This window comes from Pyrus communis, chromosome 5 (genome assembly GCF_963583255.1).
Source record: "Pyrus communis chromosome 5, drPyrComm1.1, whole genome shotgun sequence".
NCBI classification, from domain to species: domain Eukaryota; kingdom Viridiplantae; phylum Streptophyta; class Magnoliopsida; order Rosales; family Rosaceae; genus Pyrus; species Pyrus communis.
This window is the reverse complement of record NC_084807.1, coordinates 3,836,443-3,859,718: the sequence shown is the minus strand read 5'-3', so window position 1 is coordinate 3,859,718 and position 23,276 is coordinate 3,836,443. Positions and strand designations below refer to the sequence as shown.

The 23,276-nt window shown below is 38.1% G+C and overlaps 3 protein-coding genes and 1 pseudogene across 3 annotated transcripts; 3 read left to right on the top strand and 1 right to left on the bottom strand.

Moving 5' to 3' along the window:
• The first annotated feature begins 554 nt into the window (after positions 1 to 554).
• On the top strand, positions 555 to 2,273 carry LOC137733588 (histone-lysine N-methyltransferase, H3 lysine-9 specific SUVH5-like). The gene is made up of 2 exons (XM_068472723.1): positions 555 to 584; positions 666 to 2,273. The coding sequence occupies exons 1-2, from the start codon at positions 555 to 557 to the stop codon at positions 2,271 to 2,273; spliced, it is 1,638 nt and encodes a 545-aa protein (XP_068328824.1).
• A 3,557-nt stretch (positions 2,274 to 5,830) lies between these two features.
• On the top strand, positions 5,831 to 7,823 carry LOC137733471 (pentatricopeptide repeat-containing protein At1g11710, mitochondrial-like; annotated as a pseudogene).
• Positions 7,824 to 13,894: 6,071 nt separating this feature from the next.
• Positions 13,895 to 18,063, top strand: LOC137734866 (probable inactive leucine-rich repeat receptor-like protein kinase At3g03770). Its single transcript, XM_068474176.1, has 7 exons — positions 13,895 to 15,464; positions 15,529 to 15,659; positions 15,895 to 16,141; positions 16,582 to 16,790; positions 16,879 to 16,928; positions 17,321 to 17,432; positions 17,571 to 18,063. The coding sequence occupies exons 1-7, from the start codon at positions 14,090 to 14,092 to the stop codon at positions 17,820 to 17,822; spliced, it is 2,376 nt and encodes a 791-aa protein (XP_068330277.1). The 5' UTR covers positions 13,895 to 14,089; the 3' UTR covers positions 17,823 to 18,063.
• Positions 18,064 to 18,832: 769 nt separating this feature from the next.
• Positions 18,833 to 21,233, bottom strand: LOC137733138 (cyclic dof factor 1-like). The gene is made up of 2 exons (XM_068472298.1): positions 20,997 to 21,233; positions 18,833 to 20,342 (listed from the first exon to the last, which is right to left on the bottom strand). The coding sequence occupies exons 1-2, from the start codon at positions 21,105 to 21,107 to the stop codon at positions 19,026 to 19,028; spliced, it is 1,428 nt and encodes a 475-aa protein (XP_068328399.1). The 5' UTR covers positions 21,108 to 21,233; the 3' UTR covers positions 18,833 to 19,025.
• Positions 21,234 to 23,276: the final 2,043 nt, after the last annotated feature.

Here is a 23,276-nt window from a genome sequence, read left to right as displayed (position 1 = left end):
GTAGCTCTGGCACTGTATAAGACGATAGCGTACTTTTGGCTCTCAGGTCAAACAGTACGACAAAGCAGAGTCAGTGACCTCAAGAAATGCATCCATGGGATCTCGAACTCAGGTTGCCTAGCCTTCTCTATTCCGCAAAAGACTGGTGAGAAAAAGGGTTTAGGTTTTTTCATCACAAAAGTTCTTGAAATCAACCCTTCCTCACTTGATCCCTCAATTCTAACATCGATCAATGTCGTCTCTGAACTTGACTATTGCACATCAATTTGGTCCTTCATTTTGGATTCGGTTAATTATTATGTTAGTGTGCTAATGTAGTGAACATATATATGGAACTCACAAGTCCAAACAGAATGACCAAATTGATGTGCTATGCTAAAATTCAGAGACAACATTAATCAATTTTGGAATTGTGGGACCAAATAAATATTCCTCAATGATCATTCTTGTATTTGGTTTTAATAACCATTGGTTGAGTGATAGTGTAGTTGTTTATATTAATATCTCATTGTTAATTTTTTTTTTTTTTTTTTTTTTAAATTGAACTTTACACCATGACTTATCGAAGTAATATTTCTGGATCAGTCATTAGTTGTCGTAGTAGTTGGCTAATGTGTATATGGCCTGTTCTAACTACTTTGTATTAATTTCAAAATTTCATGCAGGTGTTCCTGCAATTCCCTATCATTTGGTGCAAGAATAAAAACTCAACTATGGCTATAGTGAAAATACTTGAGAAGCAAGCAGCCAACCGTTTTCCCCCCAAGAAGCCGAGAGCTGACGCCGATAGAGATGGAACAAGTCGTACCAACGTGGAGGAGGCCTTGCAGGCATATCGAGACACACTGACTCAGATCTTGAAAGAACGCGATGTTAAATGGGAGAAGAAAACTTGCTGGAGCAGGCCTGACATTGAAGCAGCGATGCGTCTTCGAAGGCAAGGGAAAAGATTTTTTATGATGAAGAAACGAATCGGACGAATTCCAGGGATTAGAGTTGGTGACGACTTTCAGAACAGGGCTGCACTAACTGTCGTTGGCCTTCATTGCCAGTTCCGCAAGGGTATTGATTATATCAAGAACAGCAATGGGAAAATCTATGCCACAAGCATCGTTAACTCTGCCCGGTATGACAACGACAGTGTAGAATCTCCGGATACCTTGATCTACTCAGGCGAAGGTGGAAATCCTGGCGTTACAGATTCAGAAAAACGACTCGAGGATCAAAAACTTGAACGTGGAAATCTTGCACTAAGGAATAGCATGGAAGCAAAAAGTCATGTTAGGGTAGTTCGTTGCTTTAAATGCTTATCGGCCAGCAGCACTGCTTATTTTTACGATGGTCTCTACAAGGTAACAGGTTGTTGGCAAAAAAGAGCGAAATTTGGCAAACTTGTTTATGTGTTTTTGCTGAGAAGAGAGCCGGGCCAACAAAAATTTGCCATCCCGCATAGCAAAGTCTCGAACAAGTTGATGAAGAGGCCTGCTACTACCATCCTTTGCAAAAATGACATCTCTCAAGGGAAAGAGAAGACGCCTATTCGCGCAGTCAATAAAGTAGACAGTGATGAGAGTCCTCCATCTTTCAATTACATATCCGATACCATTTATCCAGATTTCCTCAAGAGCGCCGCGACCAAACAGACAGGGTGCGATTGCAAAGATGGATGCTCCGAATCTAAGCCATGTCCTTGTGTAATGAAGAACAAGGGGGTTTTTCCATACAATGACAAGGGACGTAGGACGAATAGGAGCTCCTGTATTGTCTATGAGTGTGGCGCAGCGTGTAAGTGCTCTTCTTCATGCAAAAATAGAGTGAGCCAACGGGGAGGATGTTCCGCGTTTAAACTTGAAGTGTTCAAGACTAGATCAAAAGCATGGGGTGTTAGGTCGCTCGCGTGGATTCCAAGAGATAATTTTGTTTGTGAGTACGTCGGAGAAGTAGTAGTACTTGAGTATAACAACAATGGTTTTCGAGACGCTTGTGAGCAGGGGCAGGAGCAGAAGCAGCAGCCTTTCTGTTTTCCTCTTATGTTGTTATCATCATCGGGAGGGGAAAAGAGTAGCAGGTTGGCCATTGATGCCGCGAAGCGCGGAAATGTGGGGAGATTTGTGAATCACAGTCCGTCGCCTAATCTGTATGTCCAACGCGTCCTCTTTGATCATGGAGACCCGAGAATGCCACACATGATGTTGTTTGCTAAGAAGGACGTACGACCTTATCAAGAGCTAACCCTTGATTTTAACTGTAATGTTGTAGCGAACGAAGCTTGAAATGTAAGATGATGAAATGTCATCGTGGTCAGATCATTTTTTTTATTTTTTTTTTGTCAATAACGTTGAGATACTATTGAGACCCTTACTTTCAAAAGAATAGGTTAATTATTTGTATTGTTTATTTAATTATATTGTTTCACATTATATTATATCACTAAAAAAAACATTTCCAGACGAAAAGATTTTGTTGGGCAAAATTGGTCAGCAAAATTGTTGCTTAAATGTTTGCTCGACGAATTTTAAATTTTTATAGGCAAATAGTATATGCCTGACAAAATTACCGATGACAGTTTCGTTGAAACAAGTGCATTGACAAACTTGGCCGGATGAATATAACTTGCCTCGTTTTACGTGCAACAGCAGCCTCTCTTTACATGCGCTCACCAAGCAAGATTTTAGGGTTTTGAATGAATAGTACGTGAACGCTTACAAGTACACTATTAAGTGAATAGTAGTGTCACTTATAATTTTTCCGGAACGGTGAATAGTAACATTTCTTCGTGCCTTGCCTTTCTCATGCCTTTTTCCAAGCTTTGGCATGACATGTTTATATGAGCCTTGCCTTTGTCATGTCGTGCTTGTTTTCGTCTAAGCTTCATAAAAATGTACAACTGCCTGTAAAGGCACAATGAAGGGAAGGCACGAACAAGTGTGTATGCCCAAAGCATAACATTCCTTACAAAAGCACGATATTTTTTAAACCACAAACAAGCATGTGACACCATGATATGCTTGGGTTTAGCGGAAAAAAGCAAAAAAATGGATAAATAAATTGAAGTGTAACTCTCACGTTACTGATGACGTGGTTCATTGACTGGATGATGGTTGTGCACCCGCGCGGTACTGATCCTTCTTTATTCCAATTTATCTTTTTATTTTTTTTATTTTTTCTTTTGAGTTTTTTCTTCTTACGTATTCTAAAAATACAACTAACATCCTATTAAATATAATGTACCAATAACTTGGTACATTATGGACATGATATATGAATGCCCATATGTATTAAACATAACGAACCAATAACTTGGTACATAATTGATACATTATATAATCTTAGTTTTGGTATGTATTAATATTTTGGTACATTACAGATTATTAATTTTGGTACGTTATGTTATTCTTGTTTTAGTATGTACCATGATATTGGTACAATGTGTTAACTTAACTTTGGTATGTACAATCTAGTAGTACGTTATGACCCTTAAAAAAAAAGAATTTTGCATATTAAAACTTTGTTCTGAAAATTAATTATATCAAATTCTTAACAATTAATTATTGGGATAATGACTCAATCAAAAATTTCAAACTTATTTTCTTTCTAAGAATTTAGGGATTTTAGATCTGATCAGTTTCAATATAAATAATTCTTATTTTCATTTTTTTTTTCTTTAAAATTTACTTAAAATGATGAGTTGGAAATTAAAAAATTACATGGATAAAGATGGAAGCACCTTAATCAAAATACAAAGCGTTTTTATAAAAAGTTGAAAACCCACAAATGTTTAATTAATAAGATGTAGAATTGAAGCACTTTTATCTAATTTTGCCCTTATTTTAAGTGCTCCTATTCCCTATAATTTAAACTTTTTTCCTGTAAAAAAAAAAAGGAAAATCTTCTACAAGATTTCAGTCCTTAAGGTTAAGGAGGCTTTGAAAAAATTGGAGCTTCAAATTCCAAATTAAAGTTGATGAATTTTCACTCGGGCTTATGCGCGAGAACAAATTTTAAAATTCAAAACTGTAACAGTTGCCCACCTATCCTTTTTCACGACTGTGTTTTTCAGCTAACTTCAATCCACAGACGGAGGTTGAGACGGTGATTTTCGAGTATCTCTTATAAACTATTATTTCTTACTTAGAAAGCAAAGGCCTTTTGACGGACACCCATCAAAAAAGAAATCTTTATTGATTCTACTTTCTATTTTTTATGAAGAGAATGAATCTTTTTATCACAAGATTAGAAAAAAAAATGAATCCAAACCTTATGTGGGAATGATTTTTCTTTTTATGGGTATCCGTTAATAAGTTAACGGTGTTTTTTATTTGGGTAAATATCAGTTTACTACTATCATGTTTCGTAATTTTCAACATTTGATACATCAAGTTTTTTTAGTCCTAGAGTCATACTTAAAATGTTAATTTTGGGACAGTCTCATACATCCGTTAGTCAAACCGTTAAGTCTCCCGTTAACTGATGATGTGGCTCCCATGTGGACAATGAATGGGCGCCACGTGCTATTAAGAGTCCACGTGAAAATTAAAAAAAAAAAAAAAAACAAAAAACAAAATTTTGATCCTCTTCAACCTCCCCTAACGTCTTCTTCCTCACTTACCCTCCATTCTCTCCTCTGCACCAACCCACCAAACCTTCCTCTCCTTTCATCTTTGACTCGTCATACATCCACCCTTCCCCCTCCATCTTCGACTCCACCCATCCAACCCACCAAACCCTAATTTGCATTGTGCCCACTCTAGCCGCTCGCCCTGCCCTCCCCTAAAACCATCATTTGTATTTTCTTAACCACATCAATTCATCTCCTAATTTCAATAATTTGTAATAATCCCCAAATTTAACTACAGATCGTACAACGTTGTTCAAGTCGCGAAACCCTTTCGAGAAACCCTTCCTCTTCCTCGACGACCACCACCCCTACCTTTTCACCAACCACCTTCGTTTTTTCCTCACCCAAAATAATTCCGACGACGACAACCTCACCGTTCAATTCGTCGACGCCCAAGACAGAGATAGGGACTAATTCGGCGTCCTCTTCGACCCCCTTGGCATCTCAATAGCTTGGAGGAGCCCGTCGTACGATCTGATGGGCAAGCTCGAACTCAAGCCGATGGTGCCGGCGCTGGTGGCGAGTGCAAAGGATGAGCAGAAAGTGAGAAAAGAAAGAGGGGTTGGTCGCTAGAGTGGATGGGAGGGTTCGAGAGAAAGCTGGGAGGGGAACGGCGCCGGCGAAGAAGGAGAAAGTGAGATCGTGGCTTTTTGTGTTAGGAGAAGAAGAAGAAGAAACGGGGGAAGTAGAAGAGGACAATTTTTTTTTTTTTTGAAATTTTAATTTTCACGTGGATCCCTTAATGACACGTGGCATCTAGTCATTGTCCATATGGACGTCACGTCATCAGTTAACGGGAAACTTAACAGTTTGACTAACAGATATATAAGACTGTTCCAAAATTAACACTTTAAGTATGACTTTGGAACGAAAAAAAACTTGATTTACTAAATGTTGAAAACCAAAACTTTTGGGTAGTGATATTTACCCCTTCTATTTTGTAGGTCCGTTGAACTTTGAGATTTGGATGGCGGGTCAGTTCAACCTGTTCGTACGGCACCAAACTCCTCTGGTTCGTCTTGAACCGACCCAAGTTGCACTCTTATTTGGACTACTGCGGAATGCCCAAGAGTGAGCAACATCTAGGTGTTTTTCCCCGTAGAAGTAGAAGCTCTGTGGCCCTTCGCCATTTGTCGCAGTATCTCAGTGAAGCGTAACGATGCATTGGATTTGGGGTTCGAATGTTTGTTCCAGAAACTGCGGTGGTATTTGATGAACTGGGTTCCAAGCTTCTTCTCTCCCCACAAAACAACTCGTCTTATTTGCCGCGGTCTTCGCGCGAGTAAGCAATTCTCACCCCCAACCTCCGACAACATTGTCTTCAAAGCAATCTGTGTTAATCTTCGACAGAGAAGATGGAAGTTCTTGGACCAGATATCCCCACTCTAACCAGTTCATTAGTCAGCCGTGTTGTTCGCGAGTTTCGGAACTCGCCGCAGTTGGCTTTAGAGTTTTACAACTGGGTTCGTACGAACCAGAGTTGTTGTCCTTAATTTTTGGATTCTTCTTGTACTTTAATTCATGTTTTGATCAATTCTAGGAGGTACGATGATGCCCTGTCTCTTATGGAGAGTCTAATGGGGGAAGAGGGTTTGCCCCCATTGGTTGTTTTGGAAGGGTTGGTTACTAGCTATGATGAAGGTTGTGGTTGTTTAAGCCCTGTAGTGTTTGATGCACTTGTGAGGGCTTGTACTCGGCTCGGGGCCACGGATGGTGCTTATGAGGTGATTAAAAAGCTGAGATTGGATGGTTACTGGGTTTCGATTCACGCTTGGAATAACTTTCTTAACCATGTGATTAAGTTGAATGAGATTGATAGGTTTTGGAAGATGTATAAGGAAATGCTTTCATATGGTTATGTTGAAAATGTTAATACTTTCAATTTGGTTATGTATGCTCTTTGTAAGGAGTGCAAGTTATTAGAAGCAATGTCGGGATATTATCGGATGTTGAAGAGTGGAATTTGGCCTAGTGTTGTTACTTTTAACATGATTATAGATGGAGCATGCAGGATGGGTGATATGGAACTTGCCTTGAAGGTTTTGAGAAAGATGGGGTAATGTCGGAGGACTGTGTTACGCCCAATTCAGTTACTTACAACTGTATCATTAACGGTTTTTGCAAAATTGGTGGTTTATCGGTTGCATAAGAAATTCGTGGTGAAATGACCGAGGCAGGTGTTGAGGCCAATTTGAGGACTTATGCAACTCTAGTAGATGGGTATGCAAAACAGGGGACTTTGGAGGTGGCACTTCAATTGTGAGATGAAATGGTGGAAGGGGGTTTAACCCCTAATCCTGTTGTTTACAATTCAATTATCCATCGGCTTGACATAGAAGGAGATACTGAGGAAGCTCTTTCCTTATTGTCTGACATGATTGATAGGCATATATTCCCTGATCAGTTCACCTACTCAATCCTCATCAAGGGGCTCTCTAGAAGTGGGCTTCTGACGGAAGCAATTAGATTTCATAACCACATCCTTGAGAAGAATCTCGTCAAGGATGTTTTCTCCCACAATATCCTGATCGATTATATGTGCAAAAGCAACAATTTGAGAGCGGCCAAGCAATTGATGGGCAGCATGTTTGTTCGTGGTTTACTTCCTGACACTGTCACCTATGGCACTTTGATTGATGGGCACTGCAAAGAAGGGAGCATAGGAAGTGCTGTTCAGATTTATGAAAAACTGATCGAGGGGAAGAAAAAACCTAATTTGGTGATATACAATTCTGTTATAAATGGGTTATGCAAAGAGGCATCAGTGGATGTTGCAAAACTTTTGATGGATTCGTTACAGAGGATGGATGTTCTCGACATTGTAACCTATAATTCGATGATAAATGGGTATTTCATCAGCGGGATGATTGATCAGGCATTTGTTTTGCTTCAGGAAATGGAAGAGGGTGGAATTTCATTCGATATAGTCACCTACAATATATTGATCAACTTTTTGTGCAAGTTTGGGTGTATTCAACAAGCAAAGGGACTAATGAAGGTAATGATTTCAAGAGGCATGGTTCCGGATTTTGTAACATTCACCACTCTCATTACCAATTTGAACAAGAATTGCAGCCCGGAAGAAGTCGTTGCATTGCATGACTACATGGTGACTAAGGGAGTAATTCCTGATTGGCAAACGTACAAAGATATTGTCTGTCCATATCTTCTAGAAGAAATTTCATAGATTAGCACACTGGGTTGAGTTTCAACAGTACATCAAGGTGTATATTTGCTCTCCGTCATCCAGTATCGTTTGTGTTTCAAACGAGTTGGTGCAGAGAGAATGTGTCGGCTTTCTAAAGTAACAAGAATCACACATGTTCAATGCTGTTTATATCAGGCACGTAAATTTTCTCTTCTGATACAACAACCTTCCATTGCTACTCTTGTCTGTTGAATATATCACAAACATAACATACCATAACCCTTTACACGTGAAGCCATGCACATAAGTTTTTTTTCTTTTCTAAATTGTACGTGATCACTGATAAGTTTTCATCCTTTGGTTGATATTCCAAAGCTGTTTATAACTCAATGACCACTCGAAACTTGTAGGCCTAGATATTCTGGTTTTATACTTTATCAGTGTTAAGTTGGGGGTTATTTCTTTTGCGACATGCAAAAGTTGCATTGTTTCATCTGGATGTTTCTGTTTCCTTTGGTTTTGGGCTAACCTGGTATCTGGTTAGTTTTCTGTTCCTTGTGCTGTTGATATCCTTTATTCTTCTTTGGACCTCTTGGCCACAGCAGGGTGGGGGTTTTAAAAGCGATTGCTTTTGTTGGGTTCAAGGGATGGGATGATATGTGAATTTCTCGGTTGTAAGCAGATCAGTTTATTGGTTGCTCAACTTTTAAAATTTGTTTATTACTTTTGAGAAAAACAAAATGGCCTTTACTTTGTTTTAAGTGTTCACATGAGCTAAACTACACAGTTTATTGTTCCTTCTGGATGTCCAGTTTCAATGTATGTGATCACAAAATTCATTAAAATGATTGCGACATTGGAAATCTCTTGCTGCTTCAAGTATTATGCTAGTTTTAATAGAATGATCAATCTTTACTAACGAATATTAATGATGAGCTTTTGTAGCTCAAGTTGTCAAGAGCAAGTAGTCTTGCATCTGGGGTCCTTTGTTCCCCTCACCCCCATTTTCTCCTGCCATAATGTGTTTTTAACACTGTTGTAAAAATCCCCGCCTTGTGCCGTCCAGGCCCCGCCTAGGCGTTAGGCGGCTGGCCACCTTCCCGATTAATGCCTAGATGTTTGAAAATTAAGAAATGGCGCCTAGATCTGTTGAGGCGCCCGCCTAGACCGTCTAGCCTGCCCAGACCCGCTTAGGCACCTGCCTAGGTTGCAACTCACTTAGACAAAAAATAGATAACTTTCATTTTGCATTTTATTTTTTTCAATAAATTGTAAGAGACTTATTGTAAACTTAAACGAACACACATTATATGCTTATTCTCTATGTTTTCACGATGTACCAATACTTCATAAAATATATGTCATTCTATTTTGTAGTTTATGATGAAATTGTTTTTATTTTAAGTATAAACTGACACTTATTTACAAGAAATATAATAAATTTACATAAATCCGCGTAGTCCACCTAGGCACCCGCCTAGCAGCCTAGGTGCAAGGCCCTAACCCATCACCCGACTAGTGCCTAGCGTCTAGCGTCTTTTAGAACCTTGGTTTTTAACGTCTTGTTTTCTCTTCAAGAGTTTGAGTCACAAAATTAAATTTGAGCTTTTTCATTCCATTTATTTAGCCTTTTACAAAAATAAAATAAACATTTGGTTTAATAAATTAGAGGACGTCACATATGGTATAATAAAATAAACATTTGGTATTCATTTATGTACTTTCACGAACAAGTCACATTTGGCTTTTTAATGGACGTACTGAGGTGGAGTGCTAGATAAACAGAGTACTGGGGGCAAAACATACAGGCCACTGGATTGGTAATACAGGTCACTAGTTATGCAAGTATTGCCGGTTCTGTTACCAGGTAAAAGTTTGAAACCGGCATCTGTTTTTTATTTTTAATGTCTTGGTCTAAACTGAAAGCAGAATATTTTTCTTTCCAATTGAGTTTATAATTCAATTTCCAGTTTTTAGGTTCGTTAGATTTCTGAGGGAATGAACACATGGAATTTTGATGTTGTTTATTACTACTGTTTTGTAGTTTCAGCTGAGCTAATAGTTTGGGTTAATTAATTGAATGAAGGAGAACTAATTGGTGTTTATCATAACACACTGTTTGCACCAGCAGCTCATAATAGATGAAAACGACTAGTAGAAAGTTCATTAGCGTCGTGATTGTGAACCGAGAAGCGATAAAAATTACAATTAGCGTGAACAAGTACGTAAAATTTTCTTATGTCTTTTTGTGTTTAGCACGATTCTTACGGGTGGTATATAGTTGAGCTGGTCGCAAATATTTAGCAGAGGTCAGGTCCTCTACTGTGCATAAACTTGGACGTTTTATACTGATTGTTGTGAGTCTTGGTTTAAACCTCTAGTGAATGAGATTTTGTTTATGCAGGTGGTTGAGTTGAGCAAGGGAAACCTACAAAACTTGTTTGGAAAGAGATGGCTGCTCTGTACTACATGTTAAAACACCTCTGCTTTTATTCTTTTCTTGTGTTACAGAAATAAAACATTCTTTTGGGGGTTTGTCTTGGAATATTTCCATGGCTAAAGTGGATTAATGGTTCCCGTAGTGATAGAGGTAATCAAAAGATAACCCCTGTGGTGAAGTCCGTGGTGAAAAAATTCAGACTTTTTGGGCTTGAATCCTAACAGACTTCTTCTCGAGGGTTTAAATCCGAATTTTTTCACCACAGAAGCTATTTTCCGATTACCCTATTACCACGAGACTATTAATCCAATTTAGCCTATTTCCAAATGTCTTTTTTGCTTTTAAGACAGAGCAGGGGTGTGTTAAAAGTGTAAGTGGGTGGATGTATTGATTCAATCACTAGGGACAGAAAAGCTTCACAATTTTTGGCATCAAAATCATTCTTTAGATTTGGCTGCAGCCCCTGTAATTATAATTAAATCGTGCACTGAATATTGATAGGGTCACCCGTGACTGTAAGATGTGAGATTGTCTGGATAACAAACAAAAATGTTTGTTTGTTTGCATTTGGCCACTAGAATAACCACTTTTACGTCGATTTGCTATCTAGAAAATGACTGATTTGAACTATATATCGACATTAGGTACTAATTTTTTTCAGTGGTTATCACAGTTCCATTTTTCTTACATCATTTCGTTTGTTTTGGTCTGTTGAATCTCTCTTTTTTTCATTCAATCAACAAACTACGTGGAAAAAATTGCATAAGCGGACGAGAAAGGTGAGCTTGAAAATCACTTATTCTTTTTGTTATAACCCTTGCGTTATTATTATTATAGCATGAAACCTCTTGCTGAAAATTTACTCGAAGATTAATTTTGGTGGATCTGTCGTTATGGCTCAAAATTCTCTGGCTCCCCATTGTTGTTGAGACTTGTAATATTGGTGAGAATACGATTTCCCTTAAAGCACTTGCTCCACGTGATCCTCTAGGGTTTTCGACAAGTATGTATTGAAGGAGACTCCAAACTCATTATTGACAACGGTTTTTCTTGTAAAATTTATTTTTTAAAAAGCCACTCATCAATAGTTCAGTGATACTTTTATGAACAAGACTTCGCTGTTGAAATTTCAGCAGGAGGTCCTGCTTACAACCAATCATGAGTGGACACATGTTCAAGTTTTGATTAAAAAAATCAAAATTTGGACACGTGTCCATCCGGGATTGGATGTAAGCAGGAATTCCTGCTGAAATGTTCAGCAGGGAAGTTAACTCCAATTTTTATTTGCTTGTAACTGAATTGTTTTAGATTATGAGCTATATGATAGGAACTCACGCTTCAACTTTCATTCAGTGTACAGTAAATAGTCTATGACTGATTAACAACCATACAACGACAACCCATTCATCATTCAACCCTTATTTATCTTAACTAATACAACTAATTAAGCAAACAAACCCAACAACTCAACTAATCTGGTACAAACAACTGACATGTGTCCAATCAAGATGATGCCATTTGGCATCATATCACTCTTAGGTTGGAGGTCTTGGACCATGTATTGCTTTTTCTGTTTTATTATAGTTAGGGAGATTAAATTAGTTACATCTAACATTCAAATATGAGATTCATCTTCACCTGTAAATGAGATGTTTTAAATTTAATTCTCGCTAAAAACTAATTTGAATCACATTATCGCTAATCCATTATGAGGCTTAAATTCAAACAAAAACTGCTACACCAATTTTAAATTTATAGATACCTACACTAAGGGGGTGGAAGAGTGAAAGGGGAGTGTCGGTTAAGCCTCACATCATGCTAGCAATAATGTAATTCAAATTCGTCCTTGACGAGAATCGAACATAAGACTTCTTATTTACAAGTAAAAAGAAATATCACTAAATCGTACTACTAAGTGGCATATGTGGCTTTTATGTAGTATATAAAAAAAAGGTTTATTCTCCAAGATAAAATTATAACATCTTTTCTCGTTTTGCTTATCTTTTTCTCCATTTATCTTTTTTCTTTCATTTGTGATGTTTTAGAGTTGATAAATGGTGTATTTTCTGTTTACTACTATAGGAGAGCAGAATGAGAATTCCGTGAACGACAGAGACATAGAAATCAGAAGTTGACAGCCCACTGCAATGCACATGTGTCACTTTCTGCGCGATCCTCAAACGGTGTTCATCCCACAACAAATAGTACTTCAAAAAGTGCATCCTATGTGAAATTAATAATATAAAAAAAAAAAAAAAAAAAAAGTGAACATCTCTCTCATTCATTGCTTAACAAGTTATTTCGAACATCTCTCTCATTAGAGATGACAAATATGTGGATGTCTTTGGTAGTTGAGTCCACCAAGTAATTTGAATTTAAAACAATTTTTATCGTTTGATTTCTTAGATTCAATTTTCGTCGTTAATTTTTTGAACTATTCAGTATTCCTAAACTATTAAAGAAAAAAATGGGACAATTAAGTGAAACCTAATTTTTCTCTCTAGTTTTTGTTTTGTTTAGTTTGTGCGAAAATTGAAATTTAATGATGAAAGAAAAAGGGTCTTTGCTGTAATGCTACATCTCAAGTTGTTTAATTTTAGCAAATTTTTTCTTATCACTCAATTTTACATACGACTGTTGTAAAATGGTAAGGATAAGAAGATAAAAAACTCAACCACAACAGTCCAAAGTATCCTTTTGGTAATGGAATGATGTGTCAGTTTGTGATGTAAAAAGAGGATTTAGATAGTCTTTGGATCCTTTCTTTGGAGATTCTAGGGATCAATGCATAGTAAATCGCTCATCAAATATCGTGCGGTTATAATTTTTTATTTATTTTTATATATTTTTCATGCAAAACAAATTGTTTTACTTTTTAAAAAATATAAAAAAGCATTCAATTACAACCGCATGATCTTTGATAAACGGTTACTATGTATTGATTATCGGGATCCCTAACAAGAAGATTAGGAGATGATCTAAATCCTAAAAAGACAAATGCAGATCTGACAGTTACACACTTACACACAGGATTTATATGTGTACACGCTTACACACAGGATTTATATGTTTCGTACAATCTCTTTTGCCTTTTTTTTTTTTTTTTTTTTTGGAACACAATAATCTCTTTTGCTTTGGCTCTTGCCTCGTGGGTCACAACTTTTATTATTGGTATCCAGAATATGAAAAATAAATTATTAAGTTTAAAAATAAAAATACTTAATACTTATAAAAATTAAACTTGACGGTTAAAACATATGTAATATTGAGCGTTAAGTATTATTGAAGTCATAGTCCGCTACTTTCCTTGTTAGTTTCTTTTAATGAAATAGGTGATGTTTAAAAAAAGTTTCACAACTTCCATGCACCATTACAAATTTTACGATTACTCTTTGTAATTTTAATAGTTTTTTAGTTGTTAGATTTAATTTTTTCAACTACAAAATTTTAATTAATTATTTTCGTATCACTCAATACAATATTGTCGAAAAAAAAATTGCTACCGTCAAGTTTTTCAAAATTATTATTTATTATTTTTGAACAAACGATATTATGTAGTTCAAATTCGTCTTTGGCGAAAATCGATCTTAAGGCCTCTTAGTTACAAGTGAAGAGGAATATCATTAAATCATAATATTAAATGACAAATTATTATTATTGATCTACTCCTAGGTAGCATGATGAAGATTCCATGCAGGGCTTTGATTAATTGCTTAGAAAACAAGATTTAGGTAAATTGGTTCAAGCGGAGGTTTCAAGTACATGCAAACGTTGTCGCCTCTTAACTCAAGTTTGAATAGTTGAAGAAGGAAGATTTTGTAGAAGTGGAGCCTTTTGGGTTTCTGCAACTCACTCAACCTCTCAGTTGTTGTAAACTGTAACAATGGCGAACTCACATCTTCTTCTTCTTCTTCTTCTGTTGACATTTTCCCTCCTCTCCGTCCACCACTCAGCTGCTACTCAGTCAGAGTCCGAGAGCCTTCTGAAAATCCAGCAGCTGCTCAACCACCCACCACCTCTAGCCCGATTCAATTCCACTGACACACACTCTCTGTGCAGCATTGAACCAACTCCTTCCCTCACTCTCTATTGCTACCAAGGCAACGTCACCCAGCTCCACATTTCTGGCGGCGGAGCTGGAGCCGCCTTCCCTCCGCTGCCGCTGGACTTCTCAACCAACTCTCTGTTCTCCGCTCTCGCCGCCGCCTTCCCAACCCTCAAAGTCCTCTCTCTCGTTTCACTCCAACTCTGGGGGCCACTCCCTCCCTCCATCGCCCGTTTATCTTCCCTCGAGATTCTCAACCTCAACTCCAACTACCTCAGCGGCGCCATTCCTCCCCACATTTCGTCGCTCGTCAACCTCCAGACTCTCATCCTCGATCGCAACAACTTCACCGGCCGACTCCCGGCGTCGTTGGGTTCGCTTCCGTCGTTGGCCGTTCTCAGTTTGAACCACAACCTCCTCAACGGCCCTCTCCCGAGTTCTCTGGCCTCTCTGCAAACCCTCAGAGTCCTCTCTCTCTCCCACAACTTCATGTCCGGCCAAGTTCCCGACCTCACAGCCCTCACAAACATGCAACTTCTTGATTTGGAAGCCAACTCTTTTGGGCCTCATTTTCCAAGCTTGCCTTACAACAACAAGCTGGTAACCCTCGTGCTCCGAAACAACACGTTTCGCGTCGGAATCCAAACCGGATTCCAAGGCGGTTTTCAGCTCCAGAAGCTTGACATTTCACTCAATGAATTCGTGGGGCCTTTTTCGCCGTCGTGGCTGTCGCTGCCATCCATCAATTATCTTGACATCGCCGGAAATAAATTCACCGGCGTGCTCTCCAAGAACATATCTTGCAATGCTGAGCTTGCTTTTGTGAATTTGTCATCAAATCTTTTGGCAGGGGACTTGCCCACTTGCCTCAAAAACCGGGGTTCGAAGAACAACAGGGCTGTTGTTCTGTATTCCGGGAATTGTTTGACGAATGTAGATCAGCAGCAGCCTTCTAACTTGTGCCACAATGAAGCTCTGGCTGTGGAGTTACCGCCTTCCGGTGACCGAAAAATCAAGAGGCGTCATGATAATAAACAAATCGTTGCATCAAGTGCCGTGGGAGGAATTGTGGGTGCTGCTGCAGTTGTTCTTCTGGCTTTCATGGCTGTTAAGAGGTTATTGCACGGCGAACAGCCTGTTAAAAGTCCCCGAACAAGGTTGATTAGAGATTCAGCTTCAACAGTCAACACAGCCAAGCTACTCTCGGATGCAAGTAAGTTCGAAATTTCTGTCCCTTTAGTTGTCGGTATGAGAAATTGAGAATCCTTTATTTGCAGAATATATATCAGAAACAATGAAGCTGGGAGCTAGCCTTCCTGCTTATCGAACGTTTGCTTTGGAGGAGCTCAAGGAAGCTACCAACGACTTTGATGATTCAACATTACTTGGCGAAGGTGCACATGGGCAGGTATTCAACATAATTTCGTGACATCGATAAAATGTTCTCTCAATTTGTAATTTGCAGTAGTTCATTGGAAGTCTATTATTGAAATGCACTAATGCATAAACCTTCGAATTGTACAATCGCTTTCTTGTAGTTAATTAATTGTCCTGGCGACAATGATATGAATATTTCTTAGTCTTTATGATCTAGTTAAATGCAAATTTCTCACTCTAAAATTTGTGTTTTTCGGTAACAATAGCGCCAGATGTATAGAGGGAAGCTCCCCGACGGAACACTTGTTGCTATCAAAGGCTTGAAGATGAGAAAGAGGCAGGCTACACACGTCTATACACACCTCCTTGAGCTGGTTTCGAAACTGAGACATAGCCATTTGGTTAGCGCTCTTGGACATTGCTTGGAGTACAATCCTGATGATTCGGGCGTCAGTAGAATATTTCTTGTATTCGAGTTTGTTCCAAATGGAACGCTAAGAGGCTTCATCTCTGGTAAAGTTACTTTTCATGTAATTATCCTGCTAACCAGGATTAATGGTTGCATTTTCAGTTAATAGCATTTTCCATGAAGGTATAAAGAACGTGCGTTACTCTGAATCATTCTTCTTCTATTCGTAGAAAGTTCTTTCAGAATCAGATGATATCCCGTACGCTACATAATTCTTGTGAAACCAAGAAAAAGAAAGATTGAAGTACTCTGTAATATCAAATGCATGAAATGCTGAACGATATGTTATCATTATCTTTCGTATCTTTTAGGAGAAGGTTTCTAGGTGAAACCTATTAAATTGCTCAACATTGCACGCATATATAGCAGTGGAGAGTCATCCGTTACGCTTCACTTATTTCTTCGTCTTCTTCGATTACTTCTCTTCGTAACATCTTTATATTTGGAGAAATTGGATACTCACACGTTAACGCTTGTTTGGCAGAAGGACCTCCAGAACGAAAATTTACTTGGGCGCAGAGAATAGTAGCTGCAATTGGAGTTGCAAAGGGTGTTCAGTTTCTGCATACAGGGATTGTTCCTGGTGTAAAATCAAATAATCTCAAGATAACAAATGTCTTGTTGGATCACGATCTTCATGTGAAAATAAGCAGTTATAACCTACCTCTTTTAGCTGAAAACAACAGGGGAACGGTAAGGCCTACTATAATTACAACTTTGGTGAGTTAAAATCCCCCTCGACATTGTCCTCCGAGTTAACTTTTGCTTTTTAATCCGTCAGGTGGGGACTGCAGTTTCTTCTCCAGCACCAAAAGGAAGCATTCATACTAGGTAATAGCATGTCTACTTACCAAAATTATACAGAAATCAATATTAGCTGCACTCTCTATTCCAAATGAATGCTCTTTCAACTTTAAACGCGTACGAGCTTGGCCTTCCTGTTAATCATCATATAAGTGCCTGTCTGGTTCGGTTGCTGATCATCATTAGGAACGACGACACCATTCTAAACGAAGTTCTCATCCTTGAATTTCCCTCTAGCTTCACTGATATGCATTAATAAGGCCGCCTCTTCTAATGAATTGTTTCAGTCTCTCTCTCTCTCTCATGAAATCCTTAGAAGCTTTTTTATTTTGTGTATTTCATCAGCATTGCCTGACCTGGTTACCCTTTCACACAATCACACACATACGGATGATTTTGTTAATTACTGTCATTTGCAGGGTTAACCATGAGTGTAAGAACGACGTTTATGACATTGGAGTAATCTTGCTAGAAATGATTCTGGGGAGACCTATCATGTTCCCAAATGAAGTTGGTGTTTTGAAAGACCTTGTGAGTGTTTTCTTTTAAATCAAATTGTTCTTTCCTTTCACTCTCGAACTTTTTCCAGTTAATTTCATCGCCGACACAAGTGAAACATTGCTTTCTCCAGCTAAACCAGCAATTTGCTTTTGGTTGTTTCTTACGCAGGTACGAGTAAGTTTGACGATTGATGACACAGCTCGGAGGAGCATTGTGGATGCAGCAGTGCACAAGGAATGCTCGGACAAATCGCTGAAGACAATGATGGAGATATGCGTGAGGTGTCTTACGAATGATGCAGCTGATAGGCCTTCAGTTGAAGACATTCTTTGGAATTTGCAGTTTGCAGCGCAGGTTCAGGAATCAGCAAGAGAAGACTGTCGGAGTAGTAGTCAAGGTTCACCCGTTTCATCACCCTAACTCCAACTAGTCGGACTTTCATCTTCCTCCTCCTATATTTCCATCAGTTAGGGAACACTCTATGTATTATGTAACGTACCATACCAGATGGAAAATGTATAAGCACTATATGGCCTTAATTTTTTATTTTATTTCTAGTATTATGTTACTATGCCCTCCTGATTTGGTGTATCATTTTATAAAACTCCCCCTCATACCGTCGAGATTTTTTTTTAGGAAGGTGATTTTCATACATCTCTTTTAGCTTCTCACACATCCTTTTTTATCTATTGGCTACCAGATTGAATAAATCAAACGTTTATATATACGTATATCCCTTTTTCAAGACTCCGACACTGGTAGTAGGAGTGAAGTAATTTCTTCTCTTTCTCTGAGATCCCATCGACAGCGGCCCCTTTTATTTATTTTAACAGATCATGAATACTTTGAATGCTTGATTTTGAACCATGTCAAAGGAAAAAAGAGGAAGAAATGCTAATCAGATTGAAGGAAGGTTGTACTGTTGTGTTCTGAATTTTCTGCAGAATCTTACCGTTACTGGTGCGACGGAGCAGCACCAAGGGGAAGCATTGATGTCGAGTTGCAATATGAATACATGCTAATAGTGCTCGGAAAAATACATAAAATGTGAGAAATCAACATTCAAAATTTCTTAACAAAGAAAAATAAACAAATTAAGAGTTGGTATGCTGATCTCAACTATTTCTACCAGGTGAGGAGTGACGACCAACTCTCACTCCTGAGTCCTCCCACCGTGGAATCATTTTGTTTCATTTGTCAGCGAGGTCACGGGTCAAATTGAGATGCAGATACTAAGTTTTATAAATCGAATGTTAAGAATTCAAGGTTTGTGTAACTCAAACTGAATTTGGCACCTATCTCAGCATCAAATGTTATACAAAAATGCCGGAAATTCTCTCAACTAGCTTCTGCCTTATTCCTTCTCAAACAAAGCTTATATAATCTACTCATGATACACATTCCCTCCCTCCCTCCCTACTACACTGAATAACAAAGTCTGGAATATCATTCTAAACTGTGTATGTCAAGCTGAATGAGAGCCCTTATACGGTCTTGTCGAAACAAAATAAACTTGGATGAATACGCATTCCCTCCCTAATCTAATTTACCGAACAAAAAGGATTAGGATTTTAGTAGACAAACCTCATGCATAAACTCTGCATGTTGAACTGAAGAGAGCCTTTACGCGGTCTCCTGGAAGGATTGAGAGCGAGAGAGAGCTGCTGGATTTGCCTGTAAAACCCGATCAGCATCTAATGTTTGGGATTTATTATCCGATTTCTTTCTGAAAGCTTTAAAAATACGACCTCTAACTACAAGTTCATTCTTATCCTGCTTGATACGCAAGGTAGACCATATAGAACTCTTTGCAGCCTCTTCTGGGTCATCAATTCTCAAAGTCTTGGGTACCCAAAGGCACTGTTTTGTTATTACATCTTCATGTACATTTGCATCTCTTGCATATTTTCCCAAGGTTGGCGAGCTATTGCCCGAACATCCGCTGTTGCCAGAGAAAGACGAAAGTGACAAGCTGCCAGTAGATCCAACCATCTGAGAATTCCATTTTCTGGAGTCCCAGCTTGGCATGTAACCCCAGTGCAAGGAAGGCACAAATGGGAAAGCGAAAGTGGGAGTACAAAAACCAGGAACTGTAACCATAGGCAGATGACCTATATGAGAAGGATTAGGATTACTGCTTTCAGATCCAAACATCATTATGCCCCAACTCGGAGTCTTGTCCCATTGAGGAGCAGGGAAATATTGCATAGTATGCATATGATTAGAATCATTGTCATATCCTGGCAGACCATCCTGCTTCATTTCTTTTGTCAGACACGCAATGTGCTGTGAAGCAGTGGCTGATAAGGAACCATCATCGCCGTCAGCTGCAGAGCCAGTCTCAGAATTTCTCATCTGGTGTTTCTGGTTTGAGGCAGTCTCTGTAGATTCAACTAAAAGCGCATCTGAGACAGAACTTAAGCCTTCCTTTATCCCATTGGCAGGATTTGGAGAGGCTGGAAGTCCACAAGGTGATAGATGCTGTTGGCCAACAATGTTAAGGGTGCCTCCCTGGGTGACTGGTACTGCATTCGGTTGTCCCACTACCTGATGATACTGCAAAGATGAATGCTTATTCTTGCGCCGCCTAGTACCTAGAGGAACATTTCTTATGGTTCCCCCGGCAGTCCAATATCTTTGGCAGCTCTTGCAAAAGTGTCTCGGTTGGTAAACACTGTAATTATTGAAATAGCAAAACTTTGTTTCTAAGCTGTTGCAACGAGGGCAAGGAAGAACCTTGTCTGGCTTTCTGAAAGACTTTTCTATGCCACTCGTATCACTATCCACGCATTGGTCTTCTCCTTGATCACAATTAACTTCACCCTCATTCTCCTGGACTAGACCTTGGCGATTGTTTTCTCTGCTATTATCTAGTTCCGAAGATGTATCTTGCTTGCAGGATTTTTCTACAGAATGGTCCTCCATTTCTCTACACTCACCCTGAAAATTCAAAGTTTTGATTGCTTACGAGTTACGACACTCAAATTGCAGCAGCAGTAGCTTATAATTAATTCACAGCATGTAGAACAGGGAATTTGGCATCAAAGGTGAGCTATAAGTTCAATTTTTATCAATCGAAATAAAAAGCTAAAAACAAATGAACTGCCAATAGGAAGAAAACGAAGGTGCAGCCACAACTATACCAAGTTAGAAACTACATAAAGTCCCTCACATCATCCACACATTGTCAAATTACGATTTCGAAAATTGGTAACGAACGAATGACAAACAATAACAAAATGTGGCTTCAAGATCTTCTGTTGAGCTTTATAATTCGTTTTTCTCAGCGGGGATGGGGATTCGAACTTCGGAACTCATCCAATCTCCTCTCAGTTGTTATACATTATACATATAAGTGAGAAGCTGCATAAGATTAAACTGCCCCATCTGTTTGTAAACTAAATCCAGTAAGATTTCGCAACATTGATTTAACACTTCAATTACAAATATCAAGTGGAAGAACACAGCTTACTCAAATTCAAAAGATAACGAAGCAATTAGTTCAATGTGAATTTCTACAAAATTGAAAGAGTTTCTTGGAGCAGTTAGAAAGGAAAAGAGCAGAGAGACTTGGAGAGTGGATTGGATTGGTACCGTATCTGCAACCAAACACTCTTTGTCGGCGGACAAATCTTGAATCTGAAGTTGTGGGAACGGAATAATCCTCCCGAAGAGCTTAATGGCTGGATCTCCCACTTCAGACATTGCCTTGCTTCAGCTTACAGTCTTAGTCTTAGACTCACTGTTTCACAAAAACTCTCCATATCAAACATCACTGAACCAAACCCATTGCCACTAGGGTGCAACTCTGGCGGGTTGGGAGCGGTTAGAAAATCAACTCAATCCTATCCTAACTTTTACAATTTAAGTTCAAGTTCAGATTTGGTTTTAATCAAGTTTATTTAGGTTTGGGTTTAATTACATTAGGATTTACTTGGATTGGATTAGGTTCGAATTCTCGGATTTTTTTAAATTTAATCTTGCCACAATCATTTTCTTATTTATTATTTTTATCTAAAATATAAAGTAGCTTTAGTTGACCATGTGTTTTGCCATTTTCCAAGTAGTTTATGGCATGTTTACTGAATTACATATGTGATAACCAAATTTGACTGGCTTCAAAGGGACGCCATGTTTATGTACTACAAGGACTTAAAGTTTTGCCAGTGCTTAACCCTCGCGTGGGTAAGTAAAGTATTAAATGCAAGAGAGGACGTCACCTTGTCAATCACACCCGGTAGAGTAGACACTTCTTCCGGGCCAACGTGCTCTTCATGCCTCGTAGTATGTTTAGATTAACTTCAATGATTGAGCTAAAAGTTAAATTTTTTAGTTCGAAAAATTTAGCTTTTAACTTAGAAATAAATTTTATGTTTCAACTCTTCTGGTCTAAAATTTTAGTCCGAGATTATTAAATAATGAACTTAGACTATTTTTTTTTCTCAAATTAAATTTTTTTTTAAATATGTAGGCTATCGTAAATTAATTTTATAAACATTTTAATCTAAAAATATTTAAATTCCTATAAATATTGAAAAATCACTAAATTTTCTATAAAGCAAGACTTCAACTGTCACCAATCTTTCAACCATGGGCTAACTTTCAATTCACCAACCGTTTAACACCAAACTTTCAACTTTCACCAACCGTTCAACTTTCATCAATCATCCTTAATATAAACATATGTCCAATATTAGTTGATCACACAACCTTTCAATATTCAATCATCCTCTATACTCACCAATCTTTCAACTTTCAAGGAGTTTTTGTTTCCTAAAAATCATCAATATCTCATCAATGGGTGATAGAAGAAAGTGTATCATGACAATGCAGATGGCACAAAACCAAGCAAGGATTGAGATTGAGGATGCAGAATTGTTCAACGCCGAAGCTGAACTTGTAAACTCGTTTATGCAATTTGAGCACCATGGCGAATATAGCCATCGTGGTTCTGTCACGAGACGTTCATTTGTGCAGTGTGATAAAGAAGAGTGTCATGACCGAATAATCAACAATAAATAAATAAAAATGAAAAGTAGAAAGAACAACTAGACCCTCACACTCGTCAGACAAAGAGTGGAGCGAGATCTAGAGCGAGAGAGGAATCAAATTTCCTACCAACAATGCCCTTGTAAATTGAATGAAGGCGCAGTGTGTGTGGACAAACAAACATGAGTTCTAGTAGTAGGGTTGGGTTCGGTTGGTAAATTGTGTCAAATTTCTTGTGCATTTGCCAGCCACATATATATAAGTACTAAAAATCAGTTACCATTAGCCAGCCGTCTTCTTATGGTTGTCAAAAATCGGTTCAGCCATAATTATTGGCTGGTTCGGTAGGTAAATGGCACAATCGATGGTTTGCAAATAAGGTACAAAAACAACTTAAGACCATGCACCGACCTGTAAACAACAAATTATAAAAGAGAAAAAGAAGTTGTTGCTGCAATTTTTCAATTGTAAGCCAACATAATCATGACTTAACAAATTAAAATGAAAATCAAATCAAAACTTAATAAGCCAACAACAATTTCAACAAACATAATCCAAATAGTTATAAGTTCACAAACTCAAAAGTCTAACTAATATAATTGTCTAAATTCAATTGGAGCAACTAATGCATAAACAAAAAACTCAAAACTCAAAAGTATGGTTCTGGTTATAAGATCCTTTTATTATAATCCCAAAACAAATAACTTGTTGTTTTGATAATGCAACATCATTGAAGTAGCAGTAACCAATGCATGTGAAATCTTCCATGAATCAATTCATTCAATTCAAATGTTACATAAAAAAATGTATGATTAGAATAAGAAGTAATATTGAATAATAAATTAAAAATATCAATAAACATTGGATTGAAGTACTATAATTAGA

What these genes read in the sequence shown, in the direction of transcription:
- LOC137733588 (XM_068472723.1), top strand. Translation starts at nt 555, where the DNA reads ATGACTTATCGAAGTAATATTTCTGGATCA. An exon ending in GAAGTAATATTTCTGGATCA is followed by an intron (nt 585 to 665) that starts GTCATTAGTTGT and finishes AATTTCATGCAG; the next exon opens with GTGTTCCTGCAATTCCCTAT.
- LOC137734866 (XM_068474176.1), top strand. Translation starts at nt 14,090, where the DNA reads ATGGCGAACTCACATCTTCTTCTTCTTCTTCTTCTGTTGACATTTTCC. An exon ending in GCGAAGGTGCACATGGGCAG is followed by an intron (nt 15,660 to 15,894) that starts GTATTCAACATA and finishes CGGTAACAATAG; the next exon opens with CGCCAGATGTATAGAGGGAA. An exon ending in TTGGTGTTTTGAAAGACCTT is followed by an intron (nt 17,433 to 17,570) that starts GTGAGTGTTTTC and finishes TTTCTTACGCAG; the next exon opens with GTACGAGTAAGTTTGACGAT.
- LOC137733138 (XM_068472298.1), bottom strand. Translation starts at nt 21,107, where the DNA reads ATGTCTGAAGTGGGAGATCCAGCCATTAAGCTCTTCGGGAGGATTATT. An exon ending in AGTGTTTGGTTGCAGATACG is followed by an intron (nt 20,343 to 20,996) that starts GTACCAATCCAA and finishes TTGAATTTTCAG; the next exon opens with GGTGAGTGTAGAGAAATGGA.